The sequence below is a fragment of the Paramormyrops kingsleyae genome, chromosome 2 (genome assembly GCF_048594095.1).
Source record: "Paramormyrops kingsleyae isolate MSU_618 chromosome 2, PKINGS_0.4, whole genome shotgun sequence".
NCBI lineage: Eukaryota > Metazoa > Chordata > Actinopteri > Osteoglossiformes > Mormyridae > Paramormyrops > Paramormyrops kingsleyae.
Window position 1 is genome coordinate 35432391 of NC_132798.1, and position 27145 is coordinate 35459535.

The following is a 27145-nucleotide window of genomic DNA, read 5'->3' on the forward strand; positions in this document are numbered from 1 at the left end:
GGAACAACTCGGCAAGCTTTGCAATTTTAATTACTGTTTCTTTTTAAGATAACTTACTATCTGTTAAAAAATTAGGTACCACTTTACAATAAGGCTACCCTTTGCCAATTATAAATTGTAGTAACTCATTAAGAAGAAAACTGTGGTATTGTAAATCATTACTAGACAATTATAAAGTGTTACTGCCTAATTAATAACCTGCTTATAAAACATTCATAATCCCTCTATAAGGGTAGCCTTATTGTAAAGTGTCACCGAAAATTAAAGTTACTGCTACTGTTGCATGAGATCTGCATGCGGTCTCTGAACCAATCGTAATCATTTTCATGCTTGCTGTATAAATCAGTCATGCACAGGTTGGTGAGTAAATAAACGTGCACGTGCGTATGTATGTATATGCATGGTTATATGTATGATTTTTTTGAAAGTTATATCCACCCGGAAGCGGTACAATCTTTCAGACTGACACAAATTATGCACAAAATTCTGAGCAGCATCACCGCTTGCATAGTGACAGTGTGCGTGAGTGTATGCACTGAAAGCACTGAGTATAATCTGGTCCAAAAACATCTGGCCTGGCGTGCCGCTGCCCCCTACCGTTTGGCCCATTTAAGCCAGACTGATGCCAGGCAGTTGTTCTGTTGTACATTTTGGGGGAAGGTACTCCCTGCATTTCTAGTGTGGAGTCCATCATCTAAATCCTCTGTCTGCTTCTGTGTGTGATCTTCTAACTTGGTCTCTGTTGCCAAGTGACACCACAGTGTTTGTAAATGATGCTGACAGCTCTGTCCCCTTGGCTTGGCAAAGCTGTCAAAGCCACATCAGGTGTTATGCAGTCCTCTTGGCACCATTAGCACTTTTGCTCGCATGTGTGAATATTCCTGCGTTGGAACGGCTGGTGGCCTTATCAGGACACACACAGCACCGGCAGTTTGTTCTAAAAGTGCAGCAGCAGTTGTGTTTACAGAGCTCAAAGGAAGTTTTGGCTCGCTTGCTTAATTCAGAAAAAATATTGCAGATTTATTGGTTTTATAAAAACATTGTTCACATTAGAAAAAAACAGTAGTTTTAAGTAAATCATTAATTTCGACTACAGTAGTAGTAAATTGAAACCCACATTATAGATCTAATAGAGCTGTTTTTTAGTTAAGTTCATTAACAAGCAGTCTCATTGGGTTCTTTTTAATTCGTAATACCTTTGCAATAACACAAAATCCCAAACATTCCCACTGGAACAGTACACATGAATTTTATTTGGACTACTTTTAGATGTGCTGGGCCTGGAGTACACTAACTTAAGCAGAACTACACACACATACATACACAAAACATCAGTATTATTCAGCAACAACAAAGAAGTATCCACACCATATTGCTTCAGTAAAATATTCTGCTTTATGCTTGAGAGAGAAGTGTACATGGCTAATCACTGCAGCACTTCACTAAATACCCTACATCTTCCTCCAAGAGGTGCTCCGTAGATGGAACTTACAAAATAGGAAGGCAGTCTAAATGGGGAACACCGCTCGAGTGCACTTCCTCCTTTTGAAGCGCTGAGCTTGAGTTCCCAGTGGTGGGCCGTCGATATCAAGGGCTGATTAGCCTGATTGAGGCTAAACTCTGACTGAAACTGCCTCAGCTGGGAAGGTTGTTTGTGATGTTTTTCTCTGTGACGTGCTGGCAGGATGGCCTCTGACGAACCCGAGCGGCGCCGTAGCCCCATCTGCGAAGCACACTATCGAGGGGGGGAGGGGGTCATCCATCTCACCTCAGCGCGACTTCCTGGTGGATGGGGGATGAGGATGTGGGAAAGAGTAGAATGCATAACAAACACTGTGTCGGTCAAAGAGACGTCCGAGAGGCTGTCCAGAGACATTTATAATTTGGCCGTTTTAATTTCATTTGTTTGCTGATTGGTCACAGTTGATTTATGCCTTTCAGAAAGTCAGCGCCTTGTGCCATAGTTGGCGATTGGTGTTCAGGTGAGTCTTATGTTGGCCTTCCTGGTGTCATACCTGAACGTCTGCCTGTGTCATCGCCCTATAACTGGCTGATTCTGTACTGTGCCAGTATTGGGATGGTCCATGCAGAGAGCGCATATGGTGTCATGCCACATAGTGCTGGGGATGGGGATCTCTGCCTAATCGAGTGTTTTCCGAAGTGTGGCGCGCCTCTCTTAATTAGCCCGGAATGCTTAACTATTCACATGGGGAGAGTGGCGGGGGACAAATTGTTAAAAATTCCCATCACTTCAGCAGACCTGCCTCTGGTCTTGGAAGTCTTTATGACTTGAGCATTCATTATGGTATTTAATTGTTTGTTTGTTCAATTATGAGTTATCTATTCCACACTGTGTGCTGAGGACAAGTGATGCCAAAGGCCAATTCGAGGACGACATGACATTCAGCATGTAAGCCTCACAAAAAAGAAGGACTCAGATGTGTATCATTCACATCTGGTTTAGCAGTGCTGAGGATTCTTGGTAGTTATACTGCCCCCTACTGGTTACCTTACTGCTCTGGTCCACCTGCTGCTGTATGGGTTGTTTGTTTCTTAAATGTGCTTGGATAGACAGTTGTTGGATTGTTCAGATGTCTAGCATGTCTCCCTATCACTATATTCCCAGCACAGTAGTGTATTGTAAAGACTGAACAAGGCCGTCCAGACAGCTTGCTTAGCAGCATGCTAAATGTTTAGTGTAAAATCATTAGCATTTTCACAAAGCTGTAAGACAAACTAGAAATTTGTGCATCTGTAGTAGACAATGGAAGAGCACCTTGGCTCCGTGGTTGGCATAACACCCTCATACCTCCTTGGATGGGGTTTGAATCCCACCCAGTGGTTTTACATATTCTCCGTTTATCTGCTAGGATCAGAGGTCATATTTAACAGGTTAGGGTTAAGGGCGGGGCTAGAGAGGAAGGTAAAGAAAATGGTCACCCTATCGGTGTGAATGGAGATCGCTCTCTCTGTGTTCTGCCCTGGGTTTGCAGTTTGGGTGTAATATATATTCACGTTTCCAGTAAAACCATTGCCTTTGCTTGCTGCCCTGGAGGTCTGTTTGAGTTTGGGTTTTCAGAGAAGGAGAAACAGAACAGCTTGACCTTTTTACAGTTATGATTTACAGTGCTAAATAATTCTCTTGAACTTAAACCTCAAATACTTCTGTCTCTGTGGCTTGTGGAATAAGGAAATAAATGCAAACTATCATTTCCTAAGTTTATGCCACATGGATACATTTTTTTCCTATAGAGTTGCATTTTCCTTTCCTGGTTGATAGATCTTCCTCAACTGCGGCTTCCTGTAGTTTTGGGTCGGATCAGGCCATGCAGTTGTGCGTTGGTTCAGTGTAGTGTGGGAGGGAGTGACTGTTTAAATATATCGTGCTTTTTGGTGTGCGGAATCGCAAGCAAGGTGGTTGAATGTCCCTTCTGTCCTTTTCCTGTGTAACTAACATTTGTTACATGTTTTGTGTAGAGAAAGAACAAGATTATAGGGGTAGCAGAATTCGAACGATTAGGTGCTTTGTAAGCAGAAGGCTTAGTATCCAAATACCCACCAGACACACATCACAATAGACAGTTGTTACAAGAACATGCATAGCCTGCTAAATGCTACAAGATCAATAGAAGTTCCACAGCTAATCAGCAGCCCATTGTCTTGGATATGTTAGTATGTGCATGTGTGCATAGGTAGCATATGAGAGCTATTTCCAGTATGGCCAGTTTTATATAATTAGTATGATTATTACTTTGTTTTATTACTGGCATTATCATTGGTCAATCTCCCCCAAATAAGGCCAGTTTGTCATGTGATTAAGGCACATCATTTATAAAATTTTGAAATTGAAAGTCACTAGGTTTGTGTTGCGAATGTATGACTTGGCAGACAAGCTCTAACAAGACTAATTAAACCCAAGTTACTTAATGCCCTGCAGGTACAAAGCATTCCCTGTATTGACTTCTGCCTACCTGCCAGTCTCTGGAAGATGAATGTGACTGATCAGTGCGTTTTGGTTCCTGGAAATGGTTTCCACGCTTGTGCAATAGAAAAGGTGATGCATGCAGCCTTCAGGCGTTTGGAAACCATGACCACCACCGAAGAGGGAACTTCCTTTCTGAATTTGTTTGTTATTCATTTAAGAATCTGTAAACACGCAAAGCAGAGTGCTCTCATTGCAGATGGTAAAAGAGATTTCTATGAAGAGATGGATCTGAAGACCAGATTCTAACACAGCAGTTCCACCTGGAGATGGCACAGGTGGAAAATTTCACTGGATGGGCCTTTACCTGATCTGTAGGAGGCCAGGTTACAGGCTCATGGGGAGCTTGAGGGGGCCTTGAGCATCTGGAATGGAATGGACCAGCTCTTAATACATTAATGTATTAAGTAGTATTTTTGTTTGCCTAGTAGAAGACAAATGCCTCTCTTGGAATAACTCGACATTTTCCTTTATGTGGCTTTTTCCTCTTTCCTTTCTAAGGTGATAAATTCAAGCTCTTTCTAACATGCTATTATGTGGAGGGATTTTTATTTTTGGCAGTCACGGTATAGGCAGAAAATGCAGGAGAGAAATTATGAAAATGGATGACCCAGTTTTAATGTGCAAGCACTCTGTGTGATAGGCTGCATGATGAGAGAAAATGGTTTCCATGGATATTTTGCATGTATTGAAATGGCCACTTGTGAACTCTGTTCACACTCAGTTCCAGGTTTGCCAATCAGATGGTGAGGGTTAATTATGCCCACGATGGATGGCAGTGTACATGAGAAACAATGTGCTGATTGTCCAAAAGATCGACGACTTGCAAGCCATAAGACAAAGACCAATAGTGTGTTGGCTTTGGAAACCCCATTGAGCATTGTTCTGGAATTTCATTGATCCTCCCTTTCTCTTGCTGCTGCAGGTGTAAATCTAGCATTAATCCCATGTCTTTGCTTCTGCTGTTTGGCTATTGAGGAACACCTCGCTTTGGTTCCTTGTCCTTCTTGACGAATTCCGGTCAGAGTGAAATGAAGGACACGGCTGAGTTAAGTCAGGCAGATGTTGGCGTCTTTCCTCCCAAAAACGAAGAATGATCCCAGTGAACTATAGTTGGTGCCAAGGTGCAACCTGAGAATGCATAAAAGCCAGAGAGGTTTCAACCGGCAGATCCGGAGGTACGTCACCCTGGATGAATGTTTCTAGCTATCCTCAAGTGACGGAAACAGAAAGAAGATGGTGTGGTGTTTATGGGGAGGAAAGTGCTTCGATTCTTTCATCGCTAGATCAGATCAGATGTCCCCTGAGATCTTGAAATGGATTTTTTGCCCTAATGTTGTTCTTGTTTTTATTGAAAAGCTAGTTCCCTTTGAACCTTGGATGACTCCTAAAATCATGTGTGAGAGAGAGAACCAAAACACAGCCTGGTCAGTATTGTTCACTTTTACTGAATCTCTCTTATTCATATTTTTTATTTTTTATTTCCCAATTTTCGGTGCACATTTTATCTGTAGAAGCTTGTATATCTTTTGTTGAAAAGCACGTGTGAGAAAAACAGATGCTACCTGTAACTTGTTGGGTCATGAAGGCGAGGGCTAATTGGTTCCAGCACTTGTCTGTGACAGTGATCTAAATGGGCCTTACGATGGCGGCAGGCTGAAGAAATCCCTCTGGTGATTGATTTATGCTGCTTACCAGTTGACGTCTGCTTTGATTACTGTCACATGAGGCTGGTCTGCCTGCTGCTGGCTGGTGTTCCTCTAAGGTCTGGGCACCGTATGGGAAGCCAGCTGCTGTTAGATCCTAAATCACGTTTTATGAAGCACTTAATGCAGCAAGACAGTTTTACTATGCGGAATTGTCAGCTGAGGAGGCTACAAAGCGACCCCTTTGTTGGGTTTGGTCATTTCGTGTTTGTGTTGAAAATGTTAGTGGAATTTTTCACAACAAAGTCTATAAAAAAAAAAAACTTTTTTCACATGTGTGTTTGTGCGATATGAAGCATTGACTTCCAGATGTCAGCTTTTAAATTGGTTTTCACTTAATTGAGTTTTTTTACGGTGGTACTTGGCCTTCAAAGTTTCTGCCATAATGTTCCTTAAACTGGTGTTAAAATGTTTTCTATGACTTATGCTGGGAGCAATGGGCAGTCCTGAATGGATCTCTCATGGTTCCTGTTTTTCACTTTAGTACATATAAAGATCGGTGGTTTGGCTGAATTTGTTGGGAAGGTTTACTAGCTCCTGCCTTTCTTGGAATCCTCCATAACTCAGTCTTCAGTCTACAGGAAGCCATTGGAGTTCACTGTCAGACACAGCTTTAACTTGAGCCTTTGTATACGTTGTCATATTTGCATTTCGGCATCGCCCTTATTGGCCGACACCGTGATCCATGCGTAGTCTGAGTGGCAGAGAAGATGCATTGGAGTTTGTCATCAAATCACCTTGTCCCAAGTTCAGAAAAGAAAGTATCTGCGTTTGTAATGCTGGTGTTTCCTCAAGGGCAGGTGCAGTTGGTTCTTAAGGCTTTTATTTGGGGTTTCGTTTACATGGAGAAGGTGAGTTTTGTTTGTTTTGTGGCAACTATTTACTGTTGGGTGGAGCTCCAAGTTGTGATGCATCACAGTACTTTGATTTCTCTTTGCCTCTGTCTTTTTTTTAGTTACTCTGTGTCCGTAATTAGCTACAATAACTCATTTTGAAGTCCCCTGACTTACGGACACCCATACTTAAGAATGGAGTACCATAAAGTGTATTTTATTAACAATTCGGGTCACATGCAGTCCTGCATAATAATGTACTTTTGTGACTCTTGTGAAAACATTGTGTGGTTTCCGCGGTTCGTCGGCTCAGGGTCGGTACCAAACTGTATGTAATACTTTTACTATATTTTTACTGTATAATTATTATGTACCGTATTAGTTTTTCTGACTTGTCTGCAAATTCGACTTAAAGACTGACTTTGGGAATGGATCTCGTTTGCTACCTGGGGGCTGCCTGTCTTTAGGTCCACTTTCTCAGCCACTGTTCAGATGATTTCTATGTGCTCCCTTCAGCAGCTGAACTCAACAAGCCTCCTACCCCCACTGACACACCTCGTGCCTCTGTCACTGGACATCATATATTTTCATACATTGTGCATACATATTCCAACATTCAATCTCTGTCTCCTTTAATGTCCTTATAATTGTTAGTATATTGCACATCTTGTACTGATCTGGCCTGTTTTATTCCTTTATTCTGTTATTTAATTTTATCTATTTTTTAACTTTGAAGAACAAAGAACATAAATTATCTGTGAATGTAAGTACCAGTACTGCCAAAGCGAATTCCTAGTACATGCAGTTGTACCTGGATGATAAAGAGAACTTGATTACTGATTACTGATTCTGATTATTGATTACTGATTACTGATGTAGACTATTCCCCAGCCCCCACATGAAAACGCCTGGGATGCCATTCTTTTGACATTTGGTATGCAGTCAGGTACAAGGAATCTCTGCATTTTTATACTTCTCTGATGTAGATGGAAACTTGACGTCATGAGGCTTTATCGCTATGAAATGTTATCAAAATGTTAGCTCCCCAAATCTGCTCAGTTAAGTATAACATTCCTATAACAGATTTATTCCACTTTGCTAACAGGAGGAAGAGCAGTAATCTTTGGATCTGCACATTCTTTATATAATGAACTTCCCAAAAGTCGATTACCTGGCTAGATAATCCACTGGCATGTTGGCTAGTGTAGATTAAGCGATGAAAGAACAATTTAAAGTGAACATTTTCTGTGGTGGTATCTGAAGAGAGTCGATCACGCAGCTTCCTGTTTGGGTGCACTAAAGACCTTGCGTAGTTAAGGAAATGCAAGACCACAGATAGAAGGTAGGCAGGGACAGCCTGGGAAATGAGTGAAAGAGGAGCATCTGTCTTGCTGTGATGTTGGTTTAGACTCTCATAGGTTGGGGTGGCTGCGCTCCTGTTATTTCCAGCCGTGGGCTGTGCTCCCGCGCCCCTAACAGTGCCCCCCTCCTCCCCCACCCCTGCAGACATGTTCCGGCGCGTCGTGCGGCAGAGCAAGTTTCGTCACGTCTTCGGCCAGGCCGTGAAGAACGACCAGTGCTACGATGACATCCGTGTATCGCGTGTCACCTGGGACAGCTCCTTCTGTGCCGTCAACCCCAAGTTCGTGGCCATCATCGTGGAGGCCAGCGGGGGAGGGGCCTTCCTGGTGCTCCCCCTACACAAGGTAAGTGTGGCAAGGAGCCAGTCAGTCCCAAGGTCTTCTGCCGTTGTGTCTCACTGTGCTTGGGGCTGCTTACAATTGCTGTACGTCTATCCGGTGCCATTTAAACACGAGGTTCTATGTCGGCGTCTAGGGCAGCATGATCAAACCGCAGTGGGGGGGGGGGGGGGGCTCAGTTTCCAGCTGCTTGTGTGGCTTTGGACGCTGCCAGTCGGCTCTCCCTCAGACGTGTGTGCTGCCGGCCGCTCCCTGTCTGCAGGGAATAACCCTCTTCGTCTGGATTTACTGCTGAGGTAGCTGCTCCAACTGGGAGTCGAGAACCATAACGACAGATTCCATCTTCGTAGTTTGCTGAAAATTGTTTCAGTCGTGTGTGTGTGTGTTTTGCTGTATTTGTGGGGAAAACTTTTTTTAGATGTTGACCTCTATGAGAAATAAGCTCACAAGCCTGTCTTTATTTTTACCTTAACTGATAGTACGGAAAGTTTCTTGTAACCCAGAGATGACCTGTTGGAAATTGTCATCTGATGACATACTAGGATAGAACACCCATGATTCTTTGGGTTATGATGTGCGATGGACAAATGTCACCTCTGAGGATGGTTTTTTCAGCTTCTGCTGAACGGTTCCATGTCCATGGCCCCTTGAATAAGACCCTTAACCCTCCGCTCCCTGGGTGCTGCACACTGGCTGATCCTGTGCTCCAAGCTTGCTCTCATCTGCATATGTCTGTGTGTCTCATGGAGAGCAAGATGGGGTTGGTCGAAAGAACTTTTCCCCACAGGGATTAATAAAGTATTGCTATTCTATTCGATTGGTCTCCAAAGACATAAACCAGTGATGGATAAATTTGTTGTGACTACACTGAATTGGTTTGTAGTGGGGAAAACTGGTATTTTAGATATTTGTTGTCTAATTAAGGCTTTTCTTGTCTTGGTTGGACTCTTCTCCCAATGGAACAGTCTGGACTTCTAAGATGAACTCTAGGTAAAAAGCTGGAGTTAAACCAGGGGTCTGCACAAGAAACCCCTAACTGGTGACTGGACCGCAGACTCCATGGAACCATTGTTTTATCAAGCATCCACATAAAGAGCAGTATCTAATTGCCTTGCCACCAAGCCAACATGCCCCGACAAGGAGAGCATGCTAGTCTATCGATCAATCCAAGGAACAGTGATGCATCTTGGGAATTATCGCAGTGGGGTCACATGACGTTGAGTGTGTGTCTGGGATGATGTGTGTAATTTGTTACTGATGAGGTAAGGCGATGAACCCCACCCCGGCCAAAGTCAGCAGAAGATCATTAAATGCAGAATGTGTAATGGATTGCAGGAGGTCTTCTGAAGCTGAGCTCTGGATACAGTTTTCCCTTGTTTTTCTAAAATACGTATTTAGTGGAATGTTTTTCTGCCTGAAACAGTATCATTATGTGTGGTTGAAAGTATGATCTTTTGTTTTTCTTCTGCATGCAGTAAAAAAAAAAAACTGCACTTTGTCAATGGCCTCTCATAGTGTTTGGCGCCATGCTGGTTGGATTTTCCCGACTGTCCAGATACCCATCTACCCATTGCTTCACACTCCACTTATCCTGCTGCATCTTTGTGTACCAGGACCGGTCCCTCTGGGTCTCTGTAAACCACGCTGCCATACCCACAAATGGGATATGTAGTCTGAGACACTTCACCATGACATTGTAAGAAAAAGAATTTTGGGACCCATTTATCTGTAAACAGACTTTTTTGTGATTGTTTCGTTCCCCATGTGATGGTGGCGGAAAATGAGCATTTCTCCGGTACTTGGAGATAACCATCTCCCTCTTTGGCTGGAGTGAAATGAATTTAATTCTGCAACGCATATCGCATAAGTGGGTAAGCAAGATATTTGCCATAGGGGTATTTAGTGTGATGTTGTGTTTGTTCCAGACGTGTTCCCCCCACCCCGTCCGAGGTTTTGGGTGCAGTGGTGTGGCAGTGGCGATGACAGGCGTGACCCCCCACTGTGTAATTTAAGACGCCTATCGGAGGCCACGTCATCTGAGCCACGTTTGACATTCTAATGTGACCCTCGGCCTGTCGTCACTTGGCTCACGCCACTGGGCGCTAAACCAGCACGTCGCCTTTGTGCCAAGATTCATATCGGCTTGTTTTCACAAAAAATAAATCTACCATTATGTTGTCCGGCGTCACAGGAATGTGAAAGATGTATCTAATTCATTTTTTCCCGTTCCCCATCTCCTCCAGCTAGACATACTCAAGGACAATCTGAAAATGGCTTTTTCAAGAGAGCACTATGTTTCCATCTTCAGGCTCTGATTTGTTGTGAAACATGTCTAGCTTTCCATTGACTGGACTGTCTGATGATGATTTGAACAAACATCTAGGTTTTTTTTTTTTTTTCTCCCCCTGTAGCTTCATAGCAGAATAGACCAGAAGTCATAGTATAGACTTGTCTAAATTCGCCAGGCATGTGGGTGTCCCGCCTCCCCTCTCCGCAGAAGTGTGCAGCTATGCATGCTTGTGCTTTCGATATGGGGGCCTAACTCCCAGTTTTTACTAAAAAGAATGTCAGGACCTGTAGTCCACAAACTCTGCCGAGTGAGGAATCCGGCCTGCCCCCCCTGGCTGCCTTGGGGAAGGCCGGCGGCCCCCTGCCCCCTCTGCCGCTCGCGTGCTCAGTCAGGAGTTTCTGGGCCAATGCAGTGGCTCCTTCCTTGCCACAGGCTGGGCCGCTCAGCGTAAGCATTTGGACAGTTGCTCCTTGTTCCTAATTAAGGAGGCTCTGTCTATAAATCAGCCTATTGTGTCCGAAAAGTGATTCAGCCAAAGTTTTTTAGGTCAGGCTTGATTCTGGCTCTGTGAGACTTGCGGCTGCCCATGATAAGTCTGCTCTGACCATAATTCAGCCGTTCTGAAATGGCCTCTACCTCTAAATATCACCCCTCCAGCACTCTCACTCTCATTGTTGTACTTCTTGTGTCCGGGGGCTATTTTGGGCCATGGTTTGGCCTTTTTTAACTTTCCCTTCGCATCCTGCGTCATCTGGGTAGACTTGGGTTTTGGCAGCTCTTTCCCAGCATGTTCCTGCATGGGGAAATAGAGCATCAGGAGACAGAATTATCAGGGAAGTGGGCGGGGTTTTCCCTGCATTCAGCGTTCTAATTCGTTCACGCCCGGAATGGTGGAAATCATGTGGACGCCCCTTCCCTCTCGGCACTTAGGGATGAGGATAAAGGAAGATTAAACACTGTGAGCAGATTTCAAAATTGCTCGTTACACACCTGCTTGCCTTATGTTTCGTTTGCTGACAGACGACGGTCTCCCTGTCTGCTCGCTTGCTGTTGCTGCATCATCATCATCTTCCCCTTCCTCTCCTCCATAGTTCCCACCAGGCGACTTTGAAGATGCCGCCTTACATGAGACAGTTTGTGCCCCGCCAGCCACCTCCCAGTGTGTGTTGGTCTGTGTCTGACCCCCAAATTCTGTCAGATTTGTTCATAAGACCACTGGCACTTTCACCCCCCCTTATGTCTGTTCTGTGTGCGGTGTTCTCCGTTCCATATGCTGCATTGTCTCCCCACTCTGTATTCCTGGAGTCTGCTGCTGTCGCCGCCGCCGCTGCTGCTCTCTCAGTACTGCTGACAGCAGATTTTACCTTATATGGGCACGCGGAGCTCGCCGCCTGTCAGGCTTCCAGGGCCGCTTCCTCTCTGCCTCGCCATTGGCTGTGAGTGGGCCTGCTGCCTGGTGGATTCTGGGACAGCGGGGAAGTGGGATAAGGAGGAGGGCAGCACCAGTTGATTTGCTGGTACAGTAGCCTGTTGAAGCCTGTGCCACAAATATCATCACGGTTTGTTTTCATAGTGGATTTCAGTGGTTTTCTCTGCTGTCAGCGAATCGCCCTTAATTCCTGTGTTTTGTCTGTAGAAGAACTGAAGCTGCCCCCTTTTTTTTCTTTGTTTACTGATAGTGCTCATGGAGAAAAGAGGTTTACAGATAAATGTCCATGTGAGATATTCAGCTTGTTGGTTGAACCTATGCAAGCAAGAAGTGGGCTTTTGTGTGAAAGGCCTCCAAAATGTAATATGGAACAAAGGATTCTGTTGCCAGTGCCTCCTGGACGGCTCCCTGGGGAGGTGTTTGGGGCATGTCCAACTGGGAGGAGGCCCCGGGGCAGACCCAGGACACACTGCAGAGCCTTGGTATTCCCCCGGGGGAGCTGGAGGAGGTGGCTGGTGAGAGGGAGGTGTGGGCATCCCTGCTTAGACTGCTGCCCCCGCAACCCGACCCTGGATAAGCGACAGGGCATAATTACTAACAAGCATAATCTTAAAGAACATTGTTTATTGGAAAGCAAATGCTGCAAAGCATTTTAGCTGATCTCGGAGAGTAATAGCTCGTTTTGGCCTTCCCTTTTCAGCCCCTCGATCCTGCTGGTTACTCGCCGGTTAAACTCCCCAGTTTGTCTTTCATACGAAGGCCCATTCTTTCTTGTGAGATGGTGCTTTGGATTAAAGACGGGGCCGGAAACGTTGCCCCTCCTCCCGTATAGGAGTAATAATGCCTGAGGGTTGTGCCAGTGTGAGATAGCCTGCTCGAGGTTTGTAAACACTGTTTTAGTCGCACGACAGTGCTGTGGTTTAATAGTGCAGCATTGACCTTGAGTTGGAGGCCTTGACTGTCTTCAGAGGAACGCCTTCCTTCCTGGTTAATCCCCTTTTTGTTTTCAAAAGTCTCTGTGGTCTTCAAAATGACTTGCGGCTATGGTGTCTGTGTTGCACGGATGGAAGTGATCGGTCGAATGCTTTGATGCCCAGCGCCTCGCCCCCTAAACAACTCCAAAAAATAATTCCAAAATATTGGAAAGGCACGATCCTAGTCTTGGTGGTGTTCTTGGTCTAAATTCTTTGGTCCACGAATTCTATTCCAGTAATCCTTGAGAAATTTCTTGTTTACCATTGGTACCAGGCTGTTCTATGGTACTGAGAAGACAGCACAGATAAAATTTCAGTTCAGTCTCTCGTTACCATCTCAAGAGATGTGGCTTGATAGCTAAGTCACCTGAATGATTACCTTTAGCATTCAAATGCACTGTTCTCCGAGGTCATTTTGCAGTCCTGCTTTGTCTGGACCTGATGCTCTCAGCCTAAAGATTCCAATGCACTGTTTTTCTACATATTGGCCAGTCTTTTGAAGATGAGAAGCAAACAATGCCTAGGTATAGCGTCCCCTGAAATGTCTTTTGCATTAGAGATTTTACAAAACTGTCACCCATTTTGTATAACGAGATGTTTTTGCATGTTCTCATTGGTGTCAGTGTTGGTTTGAATGCAGCATAGTACTTAACAACATTTTTCCACTCAAACATCCGGATAGCAGATTGACCTCTAATGTAGTTGCTATATTTCCATTGTTCTTTTCTTTGCCGCACCGATTGTGCAATGATGCTGTGCAACTGTCCTATATCTTGACATCCATTCGTCTTCATTTCTGATCCTGGGATGAAAATAGTTTGCATTTCTTCACGCGGCTGTTCTCTGTGGCCCGAGCCGCTCCCCCGTCAATCAGGGCTATCTCCTTAGGTACGCAATGAGGGAATGGTTCATCGGTGAGTCACCGCTTGTCTTGCAGAGGTGCCAGGTTCTGTTTATGGCTGGCTGATGAGAGGCATTGTTGGTTTGCAGTGTCGTTCTGTGGTGCACTGTGTATGGTTGTTGTGAAAAGTCATTACACAACCTTCTGAGAGAGGTGTCTTGCAGCATAAGAATTCTGCCAAGGCTGCTGCATCTCTCCTTTTTTCATTCCTGTCCTGAGTCTCTAGTCCCCAAATCGTCATGCCTGTACAGAGACTTCTGGGGATTAACCTCATTCCATTTGGCCTTTTCTTCATCAAGCTCAGACTGCCTTTAAATGGGAATCTGAGACCATGGATGGATGAGTGCAAGCTGGTTTTCATTCTGGCCCATTCCCCTGGTCTAGCTGGTCCCAATTAGTAATCAAATGTGCTATTTATATGCCTTACGTCAAAACAAAACCTGAAATCCTGAAATATTGTGTTTGTTGCTTTCAAGGCACAAGGAGCCATGATCATTTATTGGAATCTCACTGATTCGACTGCCTGTTTGCAATGAGCCATGATTTTCCAAATCCCAATGCCAGGTAGTCTGCCTTATCCAAGTAGACCTGCAGGTGTGGTCTCGAGGAATGAATCGCCTTAAACTGCAGCTGATCATTGAATTATCGGTTATAGTAGGTAATGGCTCTTTCAAAACTGGATGCGTCAGGGGTGACACATGAGGACGTGGACTGGGTGCGTCTGACTCGCTGCTCTTATTCTCTGAAATGATATGCAATTAACATGCACCCCGCAGCCCCATACCAGCAAGGTATGTCTGGTACTTTTGCTGGTGACTCTGCTCAGGTCATAAATGCTAGTTGGGGGTGTACTTTGGTCCTGAACATTCCCAGAATGCACTTGTTGTACCCAGGGAGTCAACAGCCAAACACAGCTTGAGATGCAGCAATTACTAATCCAGCTGCTGTACGGTTAGTGTGGTGTGACAAAAGTAGTATTGTCACTGTTTATTTAAACTACTGTTAATATCACAGTGCTCCACATATCCAGGGTGTTTTGTGCCTCCCTTCCCTGGTCAGATTGGGCTTTCCCTACTCGCACTAGGTCCAAGTGAATAATCTACAGAAGTCCCCTCCAGGGGAACTTGAGCTTCCTCTTTTAGATTTCCTCTGTATGCAGTACACCTGGTAGGACCAGACACGCACGCACACACGCACGCACGCACACACACACGCACACACACACGCACATGTAGGGTAAACATATCCTTATGGGGACCGCTCATTCATTTCAATGGGAAAAATGCTAACGCTAACTATGACAACCTTAACCCCTACCCTACCCTAACCATAACCATAAGTAACCTAACAAAATACAAGAGTTTTTGCATTTTTAGTTTTTTCATAGCAGTCACCGATTTTTATAAAATAGTTTTCCCTTATGGGGACCAGGAAACCGGTCCCCATAAGGGAAAAAAAATGGATATTTATCACGTTATGGGGACATTATGTCCCCATAAGGGTAGGTAAACCTGTTCGCACACACACACACACACTAACGCTAACTATGACAACCTTAACCCCTAACCAGCCCTAACCATAAGTAACCAAGTGAAATACAAGAGTTTTTGCATTTTTAGTTTTTTCATAGCAGTCACCGATTTTTATAAAATAGTTTTCCCTTATGGGGACCAGGAAACCGGTCCCCATAAGGGAAAAAAAATGGATATTTATCACGTTATGGGGACATTATGTCCCCATAAGGGTAGGTAAACCTGTTCGCACACACACACACACTAACGCTAACTATGACAACCTTAACCCCTACCCAGCCCTAACCATAAGTAACCAAGTGAAATACAAGAGTTTTTGCATTTTTAGTTTTTTCGTTGCAGTCACAGATTTTTATTAAATTGAGTTTTCCTTTTATGGTGACCAGGAAACCGGTCCTCATAAGGGAAAAAACTGGTATTCATCACGTTGTGGGAACATTGTGTACCCATAAGGTAAGGTGTACCTGCTCACACACACACACACACACACACACACACACACATACTCTCGCGTGCACGCCTGCTCCTTCCAGCCCTCTACCTCCCTTGGGTGTGTGCTTCTGCCTCTGTATTATGGGGTATGCTCTTGGAAATGGGCCAAACCCCCTCCCAACGACCCCCCTCCTTCATCCACCCTGGTCTTGCAGAGTAAGTGAGGCCACCTGCTTAGGAGTAAAACCTGTCCCTCTGCTTTACTGTGTGTGTGTGTTTGGGGCGGGCCCTGTCTGAGGCCTGCCTGTCTGAGGCCTGCCTGTCTGAGGCCTGCCTGTCTGAGGCCTGCCTGTCTGAGGCCTGCCTGTCTGAGGCCTGCCTGTCTGAGGCCTGCCCGCATGTGTATGTACGTGCTGTGAGGGACAGGCGTCACAGTAGCCTGTCACCCGGAATGTGGCTCGATCTGCTGGCTTCTGGGAAATTTAAAGCTGCAAATGAACGAAACTGGGAGATTTGACTCTCTTCCTTAGCTGAGGAAGTTCCCATGAAACTGTTCACTATTCAGGTGTGTATTCGTGCAAAGGATGTCAGGTTAAATGCCACTGTGATCGATCATGCGGGTCCTGTTGGGGTCAGACCGTTAGTCACACAGTGTTTACAGCCCCCCAGCTGCTGAGTTGCACAAGACTGGGTGAAAATCTAAATGAATTTTTGTGGTAGCCCTGGAATGTGCATGGCATTGTGTTTCCTGGGAACTCCGGTTGCCGAGGCAGCGGAATGAGTGTTTACAGGAGCCGCGCGGCTCTCTGCGAAGCTCACTGGGCCCCAGTGTGTGTGTTACAGGTCACTGCGAAGCTCACTGGGCCCCAGTGTGTGTGTTACAGGTCTCTGCAAAGCTCACTGGGCCCCAGTGTGTGTGTTACAGGTCTCTGCAAAGCTCACTGGGCTCCAGTGTGTGTGTTACAGGTCGCTGCGAAGCTCACTGGGCCCCAGTGCGTGTGTTGCAGGTCTCTGCGAAGCTCACTGGGCCCCAGTGTGTGTGTTACAGGTCTCTGCGAAGCTCACTGGGCCCCAGTGTGTGTGTTACAGGTCACTGCGAAGCACACTGGGCCCCAGTGTGTGTGTTACAGGTCGCTGTGAAGCTCACTGGGCCCCAGTGTGTGTGTTACAGGTCGCTGTGAAGCTCACTGGGCCCCAGTGTGTGTGTTACAGGTCGCTGCGAAGCTCACTGGGCCCCAGTGTGTGTGTTAGAGGTCACTGGCCAGGCTATGTTTCACCACACCTTTTGCCTCCTGCCAGTCAGACATCACAGGTTGTACCAGTGTTTTCCATGGCATCAGTAGTAAATTATCCCAGAATTATCGGCCATCCATATGTTGTCTGTAAAATCTGAGTAGTTTATGCTGAGCGTAAATGGGTGTGATGTTTGTTTGCTCATTAAACATTATTTTGTGCCCCCCTGCCAAAAGCAAGGTTTTATTCAGGCTACTTGGCTCTGCTGGCACTGTTTTTTTGTGGGGCGGGGGGCTCGCTGTTTGGCGCCACGTTGATGTCGATGAGGCAGTTAATTCCAGAGCTGGGGGGAGTACCTGACTTTCATCACACGTGACAGATTGGAGGTCATGAACCCCTCCCCCCTTCCCCTCCGCAGGATGGTGTCATTTTAGAGTCGGCTGATTGGTCGGGGGATGCCTGCCTTAACATGAAATGAGGGCTGGTCTTTTTGTTGTGTAAGGAATTATATAAGGGCCCTGCTAAGGGGGTTGGACTTTCTGTGTGATGGGAAAAGGGCTTTTTAGGGTGAGGGTGAAGGAAACCTATGCATCTGCTTAAATATGAAAACAAAAAAAATAGAAAAATAAAATAAAGTTTTGATTCTGCCTGGATGGTCTTATGGGGTTGATTCTGTGTGACATCACGTGTGTCATGAGGGGAGGGGGAGATGTGCAGCCACGATGGCGCACAGTCGGCCTTCTGCAGGTGGGTCTGTCAGGCAAGTCGGGCTTCTCAAGAGGGAGGGACGTAGCGCCCAGCCGGCCAGCGTGTGTTCGGCCTGGTTGGTCTTTGTGAGCTGCATGCTCTGGTGCTGTGCTAGTGTTTGCCCGGGCTGAATCGCACTCCCCCTCCTATTTCCATGTCTACCCTTGATACAGTCCTTGCCCATTTCCTGCAGCAGTAAAGCTATGGAAGGTTCTGCCCATGTGGTGCCACCGTGGTTCAGTGCCGTAACTGGATTTCTGCATACGCCGTGTTTTTCTTTTTTTCTCTGAATTGTGCAGCACTCTGATTTGCAGGGGTCACAGTCTCCCTTTTCATAATGCACTCTTTTGTTTTGAGAATCTGAGAAAGGATTATGTTTTTAATTGCCTGGCAGACACATTTTGTCCAAAACAAAGTTACTGTCACATATTTATTCAGCTGCAGCAGTAATTCAGCCACTTCATGGGACTCCCATGGAAACACATACTTTCTTTAACCACTATGCCCCCTGCTGGAGTAGGAGGTGTTAAGTGGCAAATGCCTTCGGAGAGCTGGAGAACTGGATAAGGAAAATAGCGTAGCTTTTAGTGTCTTCCAGACCAGCTTATAGGTCTGTTTTTTGCAAAGCTGAGCTGTAATTTATTCAGGCAGACGGCCTGTGCTCTGTGTGGCTCACTGGGCTACGTCTCTATGTCTGTGATCAGAAGGTCGCTGGTTTGACTCCCAGCCTCGGCAGGATAGTAACATGTACCTTGGCCCTTCAGCAAGGTCCTTAACCCCTGGCCTGCTGAACCTGCCCTGTGACCCCCAAGCTTCCCCTCACCTGTTAATATATCTGTGTGTCCCACGGGGGTAATATGGGGGGGGGGGGCGAAAAGAGAATTTCCCTACAGGGATTAATAAAATATAACTATTATGCTCAGTTCTATTAAATGCACTTCCCAAAAACTCCTAAATGCTTCTGTTAAATTGTACATCCTGCGTGGAATTCACCTCGTCAGGTGTGTGCGGGGACACAATCACGCTGCTGATCAATCTGGGCTTGCTGTGTAGCTCACCCTTGTTCTGCTTCAACAGTCTGGCCGGATCGACAAGTCCTACCCCACGGTGTGTGGACACACAGGCCCTGTGCTGGACATCGACTGGTGTCCACATAACGACCAGGTCATCGCCAGCGGGTCCGAGGACTGCACAGTCATGGTAAGCACCCCCCCCCCCCCCCCCCAAGTAAAACCACCCTGCAGAAAGCTCTGGCACTTTCCATGGTGCTCTGATACGAGATTCCCCCACGTCACACACTCAGTCGCTTCTCTCTTATTCAGAAATAATGGTCACACAGGCATGTTTTGGGTTCTGTTCCATATTCTGTAGCTGCGGAATGTACGAGGTAATTGAATTATCATATCCCTGTTAACCTTTGACCTGTTTGGAAGTGTCTTCATGTGAATTCCCTGATGTCCACTGCCCGAGTTACCACAATCCCAAAACGAAGGGTTAATCGATGAAAGTGTGGATTAATTGCTGGGTGACTCCTCTCGTTAATCACCTCGGTGGGGCAGTGCGAGGTGTTATCTAGCTGTAGCACACCCGTGGCGGGCTCCAGGCGGAGCAGACAGGGTGAGTAATTGTTTTCCCAGCCATAAGCTCCTTCGGCTCTCAGACTGCTGCCTTTTGGTTGCACAGAGCGCATGTGCTCTGTGTGTCATTTCTCTGCATTGTGCCTGATTTGAATGAGTACTTGTCTTTTTTTTGGGGGGGGGGGGGGTTTACTCTCTGTATTCTGTGCTTCTCATGACCTTTAATCCCAGATGTCAGCTGGCTTTGCTGAGGCAGGTGTTGTACACAGAAACAGATCGATTGTGTGGAAACATTTCTGATGCTCTCTCTTACTATATCTCTGATGATAATCTCGGTAACAGGCAATTTCCACACAAACACCACATAAACACAAAAACCAGCTGTCAGCTCCCTATTATGCTTTGTTAATTTCTCAGTTGCCTGTATTAGATTAGTACACGGGATGCACAATAATGCATTTTTTAGTTGATTGGTAAAAGTGCAAGATCATGGCGTGTGGGAATAGTTGAGATCTTGTCTGCCATCTTCTGGTCAAGTCTGTGAAGTGCAGTATTTAAAAAAGGTAGGTATCCACAGTTTAAATATTGGAGCAGAATAGCTACATGTTGTTATTAAAATCAGTTTGAAATTAGGGGAAAATATTTGATAGTAATATCACTTGGCACAGTTGATTTTTATACTGTGGCCTAAGATAATCCCTGTGCTTTTACCTTCAGGTGTGGCAGATTCCGGAAAACGGGCTGACTAGCTCACTGTCGGAGCCCGTGGTGGTCCTGGAGGGTCACTCCAAAAGGGTGGGCATAGTCACATGGCACCCCACCGCTCGAAACGTCCTCCTCAGCGCAGGTTGGTGCTGCCCTCTCACAATTTAGTAACCGCTTCACGCTTGTCGCTATCATCATGGAAACTGAGTTAGGCTCTGATGGGCTTGGCAGCGGGGAGTAATAAAATGCAGAAATGGAATTCATTTCGTGTTGGGCTCCCCGGCGGTACGGGCCCAGTTAACGTTAATTACATCCCTGAAATTAGAGCAGTTTAGTTTTGCTGCAATCAGAAATGTGCGGCTTCCACAATGGAAACAGAAAGGATGCCACAGAAACTAAGACTAAGGCCCAATCCCATTTCTCCTCCCTTAGCCCTACCATTAGATTTCAAGGGCCCTCCCTTCCGAAGTTGACTTCAGAGATCGTAGCCACAAGGGGTAGGGCTTGAAATCTTTACCTAGGAATCGGGACACCACTCGCTTACGTCATCAATCTTTTGTTAAAGTCCTGTAAAATAAACAATAGTCATTAAATAAGATAGATTATGGTTAAACATATCCAGACTGCAAGGCAAATGGGTTACTCACTCCGATAGCTGTTTAGCAGCATATTTTTTTTTGGTGAACTGCTCTTCATTATGTGCCCTGAACTTTATGAGCTGCCTGGTTTGCTCAGGAGTCACTGGAATAGTACAACATGCTTATAACACGGACAAGTCACTTTAACATTACAACATGATTATACCACTGACGTGTCCCTAGAATATTACAACATGATTATGACACTGTCGATTTGTGGTTTAGCATTCCTTTGGCAATGGCAAGATATAAAATGAAGCATATTGCATGCAATATTTCTATAAAACATGCACACGTTTTACATAAACAATGTGTTTATGTTGCATAAACAATATGTCAGGAACAATGTCTTTTACATATTCCACGATGTAGAATAATGCACTTAGAAGACTGTTTTCTGTGTTTCGTGCAATAATCGGGGGTGAGTTTCCCAAAAGTGTCGTAGCCAAAAAACTACATAAAAAGGACTTTGAATGCTCTCTCTCTGAATAAATACGTTCTTAATTCTTCGACGGTTTTGTGAAACTCACCCCAGCTCGGTTCTTTTTCTATAAATACTACAGAGATACTGCTCTGTCTCTACGCACGGAATTAGCGATTTTCAGAAAATTGTTTTTGAAAAATTCAACCTAATACTCCGTTTCACTTACATTAAACTAAGATATTCCGCTAAAATTAGATTTTTTTGCAAGCGTATTTATAAAGATGTTTTTACATTTATGAGCTTCTTTCCCCACACCGCTAGCCATCTTTTCTTTTCTTGTTGTGTCTTGCAATGCGTTGTGGGAATTTTCTTCTTTCACTCGGTTTTGAGTCAGCATCTGAAAAATCTCCGTTTCGAGGGCTATCTTGAGGGCTGAACACCACTACCTCTCGCTGCTAAAAAGAAATGGGACAACACTGCCCTACGCGGGTATGCGCAAAACGGAGGGGTAGGGCTAAGTGGGGGTATTGGGATTGAGCCTAAAACTAAAATACAAACTATTTATATAAATGATGTTATTAGTTTTATTGGAGATTCATCTATTCCTCTTTATGCTGATGATAGTCTGTTATGCCTCAATCTTGTTACAGTATTTACAGCACTTAAAGATGTTTTTTTTTATGGTCCAACAGACTTTCTCTACTCTTCACCTCGCATTAAATGCAATGAAGACTAAGGTCATGTGGTTTTGTCCCTCCCCCCCAAGCCCATAAATTTACTGCTGTTGATGGGATTCTTCTAAACTGTGTCACAAAGTACAAATACCTGCATATCTGGCTAGATAGCTCTCTGTCTTTTTCATATCATATCGACTGTTTACAGTCCAAAGTTAAACTCAGAATCGTTTTTTTGTATAGAATTCATTGTACTAGTTCAGCAAAACTGGCACTTCTTAAAATAACCATTCTTCCTATACATTGGTTCATGTTCACGTATAGAACTCTAGGTTTGTCTTTTCTGTATTTGGGTCACCTGCTGCAAAAATCATCTGTTACTTACAGTACCCATACTGACAGGCCCATGTCATTAAAAGTCCCCAAAGCAAACACAAAGTTTGGTTTGTCATCATTCCACACTGCTGCCGCCAGAGACTGGAACGATTCGCAAAAACCATTGAAATTAGACATATTTTTGCTGTTGCTAGCTCTTATTAAAGACACTCTCATAGGTATCTGTAGTCGTTTCAGATCTGAATAATTAGTGATGAAAATATTGTCTGTTTATATTGTATTTTGTATTTGTATTATTGTGTTTTTATTATTTGTTTATGTATCGTTGTCTGTTTGGCTTTTACCAGGCCGTCAATGCAAATAAGAAATTGCTCTTAGTGACTTGCCTGGAGAAAAATTAAGGTTAAACAAAACATACTAAGCAAACGGCTCTGATGCTTCATCGACAGTGGTATTTTAAAAAGCCGTTTGAAGTTTATCTCCATCATTTCTGGTTGTATTTTATTCTCCCCCCCCCCCACACACATACACGCAAAGATTTGACCCTCACCACCCCCCTTTGAGTATTTTTACTAGACTGCTGCATATCCTTGATGATTACCGAAACTGTACTGGAGAAATGGGACTGAATGGATACTCAAGGATTAAGCTGTTTAGAAAGTAGACAAGATGCTGAAAGAATAAAAGAATAAGTTCCTTTTAATCCTAAGTGTTAATGTCTCCCCCTTGTGGCCTCCATAGGTTGTGACAACGTCATCATGATCTGGAACGTGGGTACGGGTGAGGCTCTGATCACCCTGGAGGACATGCACCCCGACGTCATCTTCAGCGCCTGCTGGAACCGCAATGGCAGCCTGATATGCACAGCCTGCAAGGACAAGAAGGTGCGGGTCATCAACCCACGCAAGGAGGAGATCGTCGCGGTGAGTCCCCTGGGCTGTTCTGCCAGCAGATGGTGCCTGGTTGCTTATTCAGTATTGTAGAAGGTAAACGTGTGTTATTTTGTCACAGTTTCATCCTACTTATCCTGTCCCCTCTATGCTGCCCCCTGTTGATGCCACCTCTTGCTGCAGGAGAAGGACAAGGCCCACGAAGGAGCAAGACCCATGAGAGCCATCTTCCTGGCAGATGGCAACATCTTCACCACAGGCTTCAGCCGCATGAGCGAACGCCAACTGGGTCTCTGGAACCCGGTGAGTCTCCCAGGGAACTCAAAGCCCTATGATCATAGTGCCACCCCATTCATTCACACGCATTTATACTTAAAATATATTTCCAGTCCCAAGTTCTCACCCTGATATACTCCATCCTTCCATCTGTCTATTTTCCATTGCTACTAATCCAGTTTGGAGTTCTGACGGTGAGTAGTGTTGGCAATACTAATGTATTGACTTTCCACAGGAAAACATGGATGAACCCATCAGCGTCCATGAGATGGATACAAGCAACGGTGTCCTGCTCCCTTTTTACGATCCTGACACCAATTTGGTCTACCTGTGTGGGAAGGTCAGTTTACCACGCCCCTTAGTTATGGTCCTATTAGGAAGCTTTCTGCAGGAACGCCCAAGTAATTGGTTCATCTACAAAATTATTTATTGAGGTCTTGCCGGAGTGCAGAAGTTAGTAAACTTGGCATGAACAGGCTTCTGTATGCACATCTGTAATTCCTTGCATTGAACAATCTCACAGTGTTTTGAGGTGTAATTTCTGTTTTTCTCCAATTTGAGAAACTTGTACATTGATGATAATGCCTGTTACTTATTAGGTAATGCACTTTTTTGTTAGACATTCCCAACCTGAATGCAAGTGGAAAATGTTTATAGAAATAGTTCTAGAAAGATCACCCGTAGATGTAATTAAATAAGATACCACTTATGAAAGGGATCCCATGTCCATTTGACCGTAATCTTAAACTGGCCCTTTTCCTTTCGTTGCCAAGGGTGACAGCAGCATCCGCTACTTTGAGATCACAGACGAGGCCCCCTACGTTCATTATCTCAACACGTTCTCCACCAAGGAGCCACAGAGAGGTATGGGTTATATGCCCAAGCGAGGACTGGATGTCAACAAGTGTGAGATCGCAAGGTGAGCATCCGGACTCTGTGGACCGCAGCCTGTCACACATTGATGGTCTCTGATCGCTACATTCATACCCACCCACGAACCTCGAGGGGCAGAGGATCTCTGTAAATGGTATTTGTAGAATATTAAAAACAACATAACTGTTCTTTTGTGTCGCAGTTCAGCTAATCTAATGTAGTTCTGCTTTAGTTACATTTCAATCTCTGACCGTGAGAATTCTTGCATTATTTTGTGGTACAATATTAAGTATTTGCTTCCCGCAGATATATACAGTAGTCACATTCTTTCCAAACTCTACTGAACTTGAACATGACCATTTTAAATTCTAAAAATAGACTGGCAGCTGACTCAAACATTATTCCATTACATGCTTCTGTCCACTAGATGGCGGTACAAATCTTATTGGGTTTTTATCTCGTAATGAACACATCTAATAAAATGGTTTCATGAACCATTGTGGCCGTTAATAATATTAAGTTTCAGAAATATTTATTATTTTAGCTTGAGATATACACTATGTTCCTGAGTTTGGTTGTACGAATCTGTTTGTTTTTGTAGGTTTTATAAACTTCATGAAAGAAAATGTGAACCAATTATCATGACTGTGCCAAGAAAGGTAGGTCTTGGTTTTGGTTTTAGTTTAATAATATATATTTTTTTAATGTTACATATTTGTGAAAATGGAGTCTGTGCGTTTTGTTCAAAGCCACATTGACAGTCCTCTTAATTGAAACAATGCTGATCATGTTGTACAGTGTACATCAGTGCTAAAAGTTGAGTCTGGGGGGCTCTGGCTAGGCTCTCGTCCCATGACATCCCTGTGTGTGCTGCTCCCCAGTCGGACCTGTTCCAGGATGACCTGTACCCTGACACGGCTGGGCCAGACTGCGCCCTGGAAGCTGAGGAGTGGTTTGAGGGCAAGAACGGTGACCCGATCCTCATCTCCCTCAAGCATGGTTACATTCCCACCAAAAACCGTGACCTGAAGGTGGTCAAGAAGAACGTCCTGGACGGCAAGCAGAGCAGGAACGTGGAGAACACGAGTCCCGGCCATAAGACACCCTCTCCAGCCCCATCGATTGTGAGTGTCGGACCTTGCTGGAGTTGTGGGCTGTCCTAGGCTGTGCAGGTGTTTGAGGAGTGTGCACGATCACCCAGATTGGGTGTGTCTACATCGCTGACCTAACCTTGGGCATCAGAATTATCGATATACTATTTATAGATCAAATGCAGATTCTTGTTAAAATTTCCCATAAGGTCAACAAACAGCTGATAGTCTTCTGTCGCCTCTTTACAAACCCTGACAATCTCAAATGCCCATGAAATCAGATTTCCAAAACACCTCAGTTCTGCTTGGTGTCTGTTGTGCAAAACCATGTTGAAATACTGGTTACAGACTTGTCCTGTCCTTGTTTTTTCACTGGGTTTAAAACTCATGTCTTTCATTTTGTAACAGACAACTTTACCCATAGCAAGTTGCTCAGTTTTTATAATAATGCACATTATATGCCTTAGGGGAAGAAGATAAATCACATCAAGGTGAGAGGAACTATGAGTAAAACAAACAAAAATCTACATCAAGAATAGGCAGAACCATCAGTAGTTCTGGGTTTGACAGAGTGGCTGAGTGGTTTGGTTTGGTGGGGGTTAATTTCCTGCTCTTCTTGTACAGCAGCTCTGCTCCTGAACACACACAACCTGAATCTGTAATTTTTCTGTGCTTTTTTTTTTTTTCTTCTGCACCACCCAGCTCTGGGTGGAAGTTCTAAATTTGTTCCTGTACCCTCCCAAAAACCAGCACACGCAGACACACGGAGAGGCTGCTGACTGCCCAGACAAACAGGGAAGGAGATCCAACCTTTAATTTGGCCCTCGCAGCCTCTAATCAGGCAGGATGGGTCATGCATGTGGCAGAGGCCCCTCTCTAGCTTGGCCGTGAAGGAGCGAGCAAAATCAGTGTACAAGATCAGCACAGACCTGATCTCCAATATGGTCACCGGCAATAAAAATTAATACAAATGTTAATGGTTTTGTTACATTTCAAGCTAGGTAAATTGGATGTAAGTGCATAGACAAGAAATGTTAGCGAAATGCATGGTCATATTTAGCATAATATTCCAATTAATGGTGCTGGGGTAACTTAATGAGGGGTGTGAATTAGGATCAACAAAGAATCTATACCAAGAGCTGTGCATTACAGATTTTGTTCCGTGTTCGTTGGTCGTCTTGTGTGGATGTCTCAGGTAAATCAAATGAAAATGGAGAAGAAAAAATACTTAATAGCAAATATTATAAGAATGGATATATTGGTGACTGACGATGTGTCTCTTTCCTTCTTCCCTCCCCGTTGTACAGAAACATGAGGGCAAACTGGATGAAATCCTGAAGGAAGTGAAATCGCTCAGGGAAATCGTCAGCAGTCATGAGAAGCGAATCGCCAAACTAGAGGAGCAAATGTCCAAGATTCATAACTGAGGCCCCCTCCAACCCCCCCCCCCCTCCCCCCCCCATTATTCAGGGTGAATCATTGGTCGAGAGGTGGGTGGGGCCTGTCGCTGCCAATTCTGACAACTGCATTCTGCCTAATGGACCCCCACCCCAGCGGTGAACCCCAAACGACATTCCAAGAATTTTCTTTCTTATCTTTAATAAATAATCCCCCCCCCCCGATTAATACCCAAGGAGAAAGAATGAAAGACTAGGCTGACTATTATATAGCGGCGATGAGCACATATATATTTTTAATAAAAGTTAAGATCTGGATTGCTGGTATTTGCATGGATTGAAATGGTTTTGGTGTGATTTCTATTATTTAAATTTACCCTGCGTCCCATCCACAGTCACCTCAGTTCTCTCCATTGATCTGAAAATTATTAATCTCTGATCATGGCTTATATTCTGGACAACGAGTGCATATATTTGTCCTTATTCTCTCAGATCACATTTATTT

The 27145-nt window shown here is 44.7% G+C and overlaps 1 protein-coding gene across 3 annotated transcripts in view; it reads left to right on the forward strand.

The window, feature by feature from the left end:
* Positions 1 to 26695, forward strand: part of LOC111854879 (coronin-1C-A-like) — a 43437-nt gene extending 16742 nt beyond the window's left edge. For all 3 annotated transcript variants that reach the window (XM_023833351.2, XM_072709042.1, XM_023833352.2), the window contains 10 exons: positions 8028 to 8227; positions 18837 to 18959; positions 20054 to 20183; positions 22855 to 23036; positions 23187 to 23306; positions 23515 to 23619; positions 24053 to 24198; positions 24754 to 24811; positions 25034 to 25276; positions 26551 to 26695. In XM_023833351.2, the coding sequence (XP_023689119.2) occupies positions 8028 to 8227; positions 18837 to 18959; positions 20054 to 20183; positions 22855 to 23036; positions 23187 to 23306; positions 23515 to 23619; positions 24053 to 24198; positions 24754 to 24811; positions 25034 to 25276; positions 26551 to 26670 (1427 nt within the window). In that variant the 3' untranslated portion in view covers positions 26671 to 26695. The remainder of the gene's footprint in view (positions 1 to 8027; positions 8228 to 18836; positions 18960 to 20053; positions 20184 to 22854; positions 23037 to 23186; positions 23307 to 23514; positions 23620 to 24052; positions 24199 to 24753; positions 24812 to 25033; positions 25277 to 26550) is intronic.
* Positions 26696 to 27145: the final 450 nt, after the last annotated feature.